General features: G+C 35.9%; 2 protein-coding genes and 1 pseudogene across 3 annotated transcripts; all 3 read left to right on the forward strand.

Moving 5' to 3' along the window:
* The first annotated feature begins 243 nt into the window (after positions 1-243).
* On the forward strand, positions 244-4,107 carry LOC149129264 (uncharacterized). 2 transcript variants are annotated; one of them, XM_089346650.1, is made up of 2 exons: positions 244-802; positions 1,965-4,107. In XM_089346650.1, the coding sequence occupies exon 2, from the start codon at positions 2,387-2,389 to the stop codon at positions 3,563-3,565; it is 1,179 nt and encodes a 392-aa protein (XP_089202776.1). In that variant the 5' UTR covers positions 244-802; positions 1,965-2,386; the 3' UTR covers positions 3,566-4,107. The 2 variants fall into 2 exon arrangements, with proteins under 2 accessions (XP_089202776.1, XP_089202777.1); XM_089346651.1 differs by having other exon boundaries at positions 737-864.
* Positions 4,108-4,621: 514 nt separating this feature from the next.
* Positions 4,622-6,245, forward strand: LOC149129265 (uncharacterized; annotated as a pseudogene).
* Positions 6,228-8,322, forward strand: LOC149129266 (uncharacterized). Its single transcript, XM_089346661.1, has 2 exons — positions 6,228-6,981; positions 7,334-8,322. The coding sequence occupies exon 2, from the start codon at positions 7,754-7,756 to the stop codon at positions 8,069-8,071; it is 318 nt and encodes a 105-aa protein (XP_089202787.1). The 5' UTR covers positions 6,228-6,981; positions 7,334-7,753; the 3' UTR covers positions 8,072-8,322.
* The last annotated feature ends 452 nt before the right edge of the window (positions 8,323-8,774 follow it).

Raw genomic sequence — 8,774 nt, forward strand, 5'->3', positions numbered from 1 at the left:
AAGGTGAGGAATTGAGTAGAAATAATTGCAGAGGTATCAAGTTTTTCAGAATCGTAATTTTCGTATTTTGCTACGTAATTCGGCAAAAAAAAAAAAAGGTTCCAGGAAAAGTGAAAAATAAGAAGGGGTGAGTCGTTGGTGCAAGTGAAATTTATTGAAAATTTTTTTGGAGAATCGGATCGTCCAGAACCAGAAACGTGAGATTCCATTTAAAAAAATCATTATATATATACGTATATATACGTTTTACCGTAAGTTATCACTGAAAATGGAATCTTTTTATTTCGTTCCCGGGTGAGGATCTTTATATTCACCGCCGCTCGTTATCGAGCCATTGCTAAAACCATGACCCTAACACACTAGTGAAAGTCGTGCGGGGGTAAATCTGAAAATTTACCAAAGATTCAAAGTATTACAGCTGGTTTTGGGATATTCTTTCATCAGAGTCAAAAAGAAAAAGGTAGAGATTAATGAAATGACAACAGGAATAAAGAAATGAGATGAAGAAAGTTTTTTATTCATTGCATTTCATTTAATTGGAGCGATGCGAGTCTGAAGAAGCTGCCAGTAGAATATATTAATAGACTTTGCTAGAATAATCTGGTGAAAATTGGAATTAAGTGGAAGGCAAGTTCTTGACAGAACAGGATAAATACAAAAACTGGAATGGATCCAAACAGTCGAGAATTGAAGAAATACAATCGCATCAAGGGAAATAATTTGTACAATACTTGAACGAGGGTCCAATTAATTTCTTAATTAAGGGCGTTATCACTGACTCGACTGTTTATATCTGAATGTGGTAAGTTGAGGAAATATTTTCTTCCAGGTCGTAATGGTGATAGTAATACGACTAATAATGACGTAAGCAATAGAATTATGCCAACCTCTCGTTGTTACAGTAATTATTTTTCGAAGCGAAGACATAATTAGGAAAATATATTTGCTGGTCCTAAATAAATTGAAAAATGTAATGTTTATCTGTTGTTTATGAAAACTGATGATCGATAGTCAGATGTGATATAAAGGAAATTAATTGGTAAAATGAGAGAAAAACGGCGTAATTAATTAGTAGAATGAGAGGAAACCGATTGAAGAATACAACATTAATATGTATTGTCCTGTTCTTTATAAGCCACTGATAAAACGGTCAGTTGACAAAGATTGCCGAAATAACATTAATGATGATTGTGGTTTCATATTTTGGCCCAGGGCCAGCAATGTTTCGTTGGAGTGGGAAGTCGATTAAAGGGAACTTAGTATTTCTCGAAAAGGATGAAAGGTAAATTCGGTCTGGTCTTATTTCAGCTTGCCGCCGAGAGAATGAAACAATGACGATGATAATCCATTCTACCGGAAGCACAAGTGCTCGACTTTGGGGGAAGGGATTAAGTCGATTAGATCGACCTCAATGCGACCCCGAAAGGATGAAAGGCAAATTCGGCCTCATGGGAATTTGTACCCGGAACAGAAAGACAGGCGAAATACCGCTAAGCATTTCGCCAATTTTGTATTTCCTACAAGGGGACAGCGAAGAGGGGACAGTGCAATCTGATATGAGGCCAGATATATCGTATGATTAAATATACAAGACAACCTTACAGCATGGAGTAGGGAGGCGGGATATGCTCGGACGCCACGGGTCCCGCCTCACCACTGAGACTTAGGGTTCATCCTGCTTTGTATTCAAGCGGTCCCATCCATACGCAACATTCGTGCAACATTCTTCCATCGATTTTGAAACATTTTCGTGGACCGGCATTTTCTCTCTAACCCTATTTTCCTTCTGAGCTGGAAGGTGAAGAACTTCACTAAGCCAGAGACAGAGAGGGTCGATCTAATTGACTGGCCCTCTTCCCCCAAATTTCAGGCTGTGTGCCTAGAGTAGAAAACAATATTTGCAATGTTGAATTGCTATGTCGTTAACTATCCGCTTTATCTTACTGTTTCATTTCCTATTTCAGAATATTACATCCTGTTCACATAAAAGAAATTACTTCATTCAGATGTGCCTCTGATATTTTTATTAACTTTCATCAACTAAAGGAAGCCGATATATTTATAAAGAGCATTCATCAATACTTCGATCTTTTTATACAAAGAAAATTTCTGAAAAAAATATGGCAAAATATTTCTTCTGCATGATGGAATTAGCAGCAACAATTTCAAGTCTTTGCTGTCTGGAATATAGAGGAGATGATTGCTTTACAGGTTAATTAAGCTTGGATAACTTTACAAAGGAGTGGACAGTTTTCACATCCTGATTTACATATTAAACAAGATCTCAGATAAAAGAAGCAACATTAAATTATTGCCTGAAAATAGAGACTCAATTGAACAAAAATATATTCATAGAAATGAAAAAAATGCTATCTTTGTGATATGTATGACGAATTATTCTCTCATGATGAATCATTTAACTACACCAAAAAACCCTTATACAAGAGAGAAACCTTATCATTGTAATATCTGCAGTAAATCATTCTCTAAAAGTGTTGCCTTAACTAAACACAAGCGTACACATACAGGGCAGAAGCCATATCATTGTGATATCTGTGGTAAATCATTCGCTCAAAGTAGTGGCTTAACTAGACACAAACTTATGCATACAGGAGAGAAACCGTATCATTGTGATATCTGTGGTAAATCATGCAATTGTAATAGTCAGTTGACTATTCACAAACGTGTTCATACAGGAGAGAAGCCATATCATTGTGACATATGTGGTAAATCATTCTCATCAAGTAGTTATTTGACTTGTCACATACGTATTCATACTGGAGAAAGAGCATATCATTGTGATATCTGTGGTAAATCATTCTTTCATACTGGGAACTTGACTAGACACAAATACACGCATACAGGTGAGAAGCCATTTCTTTGCAATACCTGTGGAAAATCATTCTCTGATAGTAGTACCTTGACTAGACACAAACTTACACATACTGGAGAGAGGCCATATCATTGTGATATCTGTGGTAAATCATTCTCTCAAATTGGCGTCTTGAATAGTCACAAGCGTACACATACAGGGGAGAACCCATATCGTTGTGATATCTGTGGAAAATCATTCTCTGATAGTAGTACCTTGACTAAACACAAACGTAGACATACCGGAGAGAAGCCATATCATTGTGATATTTGTGGTAAATCATTCTTTGGAAGTAGTCACTTGACTATACACAAGCGTACGCATACAGGAGAGAAGCCATATCGTTGTGATATCTGTGGTAAATCATTCTCTCAGAGTAGTAACTTGACTGAACACAAACGTGTACATACAGGAGAGAAGCCATATCATTGTGATATCTGTGGAAAATCATTCTCTGATAGTAGTACCTTGACAAAACACAAACTTACACATACGGGAGAGAAGCCATATCATTGTGATATCTGTGGTAAATCATTCTCTCGGAGTAGTAACTTGACTGAACACAAACGTGTACATACAGGAGAGAAGCCATATCATTGTGATATCTGTGGTAAATCATACTCTGGAAGTAGTGGCTTAACTAGACACAAACTTAAGCATACAAAAGAGAAGCCATTTTATTGTGATATCTGATAAATCATTCCCTCAAATTGGCGTCTTGAATAGTCACAAACGTACACATACAGGCGAGAAGCCATATTGTGATATCTGCGGTGAATCGTTCTCTGAAAAGTGTCACTTAAGTAGACATTTGACTATTCATACAGGTGTAACATAATCAGTATCAAAATTTATTAGAACGTAGGAACAATTATGAATATTTTGTCTGCTAATAGACAGGCTTTATTTCATGAACATCAACATGAAATTCATGAATATCAAGTTTAGTATCATATATATATCCAAATATATCAACACAGCGATGACTACATGGTTTCAAGTTCAGGTCCACCGCGTGGCATCTTGGGTGAGTGTCTTCTGCTATAGCCCCAAGCCGACCGAAGCTTTGTGACTGAATTTGGTAGGCGGAAGTTACTGCCGTGTGTGTACATGTCTGTGTATGTGCTTGTGCCTCTCCGAAAGAGAGAGAGAGGGATTGTTCTGGACTTTTGAGGAATTTGTTGGGAGAGAAGAAAAGAATGGGAATAATGAATAAAAATTTTAAGTGACATTGATTTGGTCTTTCTTGTGTTTTCATCATCATCTTCCTTTATCCTTAGTGGTCCTACCTCGTTTAAATAGTAAAACATCAATTGGAGCCATGGATAGCTCAGTGTACACGGATATATACATATTAACTAAAGCCAAAAAGGGATTTGTCCTTCCAGTTATGCATATATCCACAAGTAACTGTCATCGCTGGTCCCCAACAGAGGGACCAGCTATTCAAATTGACAGTACGTTGGTAGATAAAGCAGTTCAGGGTGTGAAGACAAAACATACCTTTGCTCATTCACTCTCTCCTTCTCTCTCTCCACAAGAAATCGAAGTCTACTTGTTAAGCACTTAAAATGTTGGTGTGAAAAATTGCTAAAGAACAAAACTGTTTTGCAGCGTAGGTCTTATACATCCTGTGATCTATATATCCAGTCATTTTAGTAGGTATGTAAATGATATTGTTTTAATATACATTGACTAAAATGTTTTTTGTCCAGACATCGTTACCACTTCGTTTATTATTGTTTTGAAAGTTCTTTGATTTTTCATTCTTATGTAATCCACATTCAATAAATGACAGTGTCGTCTGTCTTTATGTACATCTTTACGAGGTCGATAAACTGAGTACTCAGAACGGTCACTTGACTAGACACACTGTTACACATACAGGCCAGAAATCATTCTCTGAAAGTGTTCATTTGACTAGTCACATACATATTCATACTGGAGAAAGACCATATCATTGTGATATCTGTGGTAAATCTTTCTCTCAAAGTGGCGTCTTGAATAGTCACAAGCGTACACATACAGGAGAGAAGCCATATCATTGTGATATCTGTGGTAAATCATACACTTGTAAAGGTCACTTGTCTATTCACACACGCGTTCATACAGGAGAGAAGCCATATCATTGCAAAATCTGTGGTAAATCAGTCTCTTCTAGTAGTGACTTAAATAAGCACATCCGCACACATACAAGAGAGAAACCTTATCATTGTAATGTCTGCAGTAAATCATTCTCTCAAAGTGTTGCCTTAACTCAACACAAACTTATGCATACAGGAGAGAAGCTATATCATTGTGATATCTGCAGTAAATCATTCTCTAAAAGTAGTGTTTTCACTATACACAAACGTACACATACCGGAGAGAAGCCATATCATTGTGATATCTGTGGTAAATCATTCCCTTCAAGTAGTTATTTGACTTGTCACAAACGTATTCATGCTGGAGAAAGACCATATCATTGTGATATCTGTGGTAAATCATTCTTTCATAGTAGTCACTTGACTATACACAAGCGTACACATACAGGAGAGAAGCCATATGTTTGCATTACCTGTGGAAAATCATTCTCTGATAGTAGTACCTTGACTAAACAGAAATTTACACATACTGGAGAGAAGCCATATCATTGTGATATCCGTGGTAAATCATTCTCTCAAATTGGCGTCTTGAATAGTCTCAAGCGTACACATACAGGGGAGAACCCATATCGTTGTGATATCTGTGGTAAATCATTCTTTAAGAGTGGGGACTTGACTAGACACAAATATACACATACAGGAGAGAAGCCATATCATTGTGATATCTGTGGAAAATCATTCTCTGATCGTAGTACCTAGACTAAACACAAACTTACACATACCGGAGAGAAGCCATATCATTGTGATATAAGTGGTAAATCATTCTTTGGAAGTAGTCACTTGACTAAATACAAGCGTACGCATACAGGAAAGAAGCCATATGATTGTAATATCTGTGGTAAATCATTCTCTGATAGTGGTACCTTCAGTAGGCACAAACGTATTCATACAAGAGAGAAGCCATATCTTTGCAATACCTGTGGAAATTCATTCTCTCACAGTAGTAACTTGACTGAACACAAACGTGTACATACAGGAGAGAAGCCATATCATTGTGATATCTGTGGTAAATTATTCTCTGGAAGTAGTGGCTTAACTAGACACAGACTTAAGCATACAAGAGAGAAGCCATATCATTGTGATATCTGGTAAATCATGCTCTGAAATAGTCACTTAAGTAGACATTTGACTATTCATACAGGTGGAATAGAATCAATATCAAAATTTATTACAACATAAGAACAATTATGAATATTTTGTCTGCTATCAACATGAAATTCATGAATATCAACTTTAGTATCATATAAATATCCAAATATATCAACACAGCAATGACTACATGGTTTCAGGTTCAGTTCCACTGTGTGGAACCTTGGGCGAGTGTCTTCTGCTATAGCCCCAAGCCGACCGAAGCTTTGTGATTGAATTTGGTAGGCGGAAGTTACTGCCGTGTGTGTACATGTCTGTGTATGTGCTTGTGCCTCTCCGAAAGAGAGAGAGAGAGATTGTTCTGGACTTTTGAGGAATTTGTTGGGAGAGAAGAAAAGAATGGGAATAATGAATAAAAATTTTAAGTGACATTGATTTGGTCTTTCTTGTGTTTTCATCATCATCTTCCTTTAACCTTAGTGGTCCTATCTCATTTAAATAGTAAAACATCAATTGGAGCCATGGATAGCTCACCTATGTACCCACAGTGTACACAGATATATACATATTAACTAAAGCCAAAAAGGGATTTGTCCTTCCAGTTATGCATATATCCACAAGTAACCGTCATCGCTGGTCCCCAACAGAGGGACCAGCTATTCAAATTGACAGTACGTTGGTAGATAAAGCAGTTCAGGGTGTGAAGACAAAACATACCTTTGCTCATTCACTCTCTCCTGCTCTCTCTCCACAAGAAATCGAAGTCTACTTGTTAAGCACTTAAAATGTTGGTGTGAAAAATTGCTAAAGAACAAAACTGTTTTGCAGCGTAGGTCTTATACATCCTGTGATCTATATATCCAGTCATTTTAGTAGGTATGTAAAAGATATTGTTTTAATACACATTGACTAAAATGTTTTTTGTCCAGACATCGTTACCACTTTGTTTATTATTGTTTTGAAAGTTCTTTGATTTTTCATTCTTATGTAATCCACATTAAATAAATGACAGTGTCGTCTGTCTTTATGTACATCTTTACGAGTTTTGTGTTTCATCTTTACGAGGTCGATAAACTGAGTACCAGTTTCATACAGGTGTCGATCTAATTGTCTCGCCCCTCCCCACAAATTTTGGGCCTTGTTATTAGAGTAGAAAAGAATGTTTGCAATCTTGATTTGTTATGTCATTTAACTGTCTTCTTTATCTTAGTTTCTTTTTCTATTTCAGAATATCACATCCTGTTGACAGAAAAGAAATTTCTTCATTCAGATGTGCCTTTGATATTTTCATCAACTTTTATTGACTAAAGGAAGACGATATATTTATAAGGAGCATTCATCAATACATCAACCTCTTTATCTGAAGAAAGTCTATGACAAAATACTGCGAAATATTTCTTCTGGACGATGGAATTAACAGCAACAGTTTCAAGTCTTTGCTGTCTGGAATATAGAGGAGGTGATTGCTTTACAGGTTAATTAAGCTTGGATAACTTTACAAAGGAGTGGACAGTTTTCACATCCTGATTTACATATTAAACAAGATCTCAGATAAAGAAACAACATTAAATTATTCCCTGAAAATAGAGACTCAACTGAACAAAAATATATTCATAGAAATGAAAAAAATGCTATCTTTGTGATATGTATGACGAATTATTCTCTCACGATGAATCATTTAACTACACCAAAAAACCCTTATACAAGAGAGAAGCCATATCATTGTAATATCTGTGGTAAATCATACACTTGGAATAGTCAGTTGACTATTCACAAACGTGTTCATACAGGAGAGAAGCCATATCATTGTGACATATGTGGTAAATCATTCTCTAGAAGTTGTGACTTTCCTGAACACAAACGAATACATACAGGAGAGAAGCCCTATCATTGTGATATCTGTGGTAAATCATTCTCTGAAAAAGGTAACTTAAGTAGACATTTGACTATTCATACACAGGTGTAACAGAATCAATATGAAAATTTATTACAACATAGCAACAATTATGAATATTTTGTCTGCTAAAAGACAGGCTTTATTTCATGGATGTCAACATGAAATTCATGAATATCAAGTTTAGTATCATATATATATCCAAATATATCAACACAGCAATGACTTTGATTTCTGAGGATGATTGTGCTGGACTTTTGAGGAATTTGTTGGGAGAGAAGAAAAGAATGGGAATAATGAATAAAAATTTTAAGTGACGTTGATTTGGTCTTTCTTGTGTTTTCATCATCATCATCATCCTTTAACCTTAATGGTCCTACCTCGTTTAAATAGTAGTGATATCTGTGGTAAATGTTTCTCTCAAAGTTGTGTCTTGAACAGTCACAAGCGTATTCATACAGGTGAGAAGCCATATCATTGCGATACCTGTGGTAAATGACTCTCTAATAGAAGTCCTTTGACATCACACACACGTACACATACAGGAGAGAAGCCATATCATTGTGACACCTGTGGTAAATCATTTTCTACAAAAGGTCACTTAAGTAGACATTTGACTATTCATACAGGTGTAACATAATCAGTATCAAAATTTATTAGAACATAGGAACAATTATGAATATTTTGTCTGCTAAAAGGCAGGCTTTATTTCATGAACATCAACATGAAATTCATGAATATCAAGTTTAGTATCATATATATATCCAAATATATC

This window comes from Octopus bimaculoides, unplaced genomic scaffold (assembly GCF_046866305.1).
Source record: "Octopus bimaculoides isolate indiv1 unplaced genomic scaffold, ASM4686630v1 contig88, whole genome shotgun sequence".
NCBI lineage: Eukaryota > Metazoa > Mollusca > Cephalopoda > Octopoda > Octopodidae > Octopus > Octopus bimaculoides.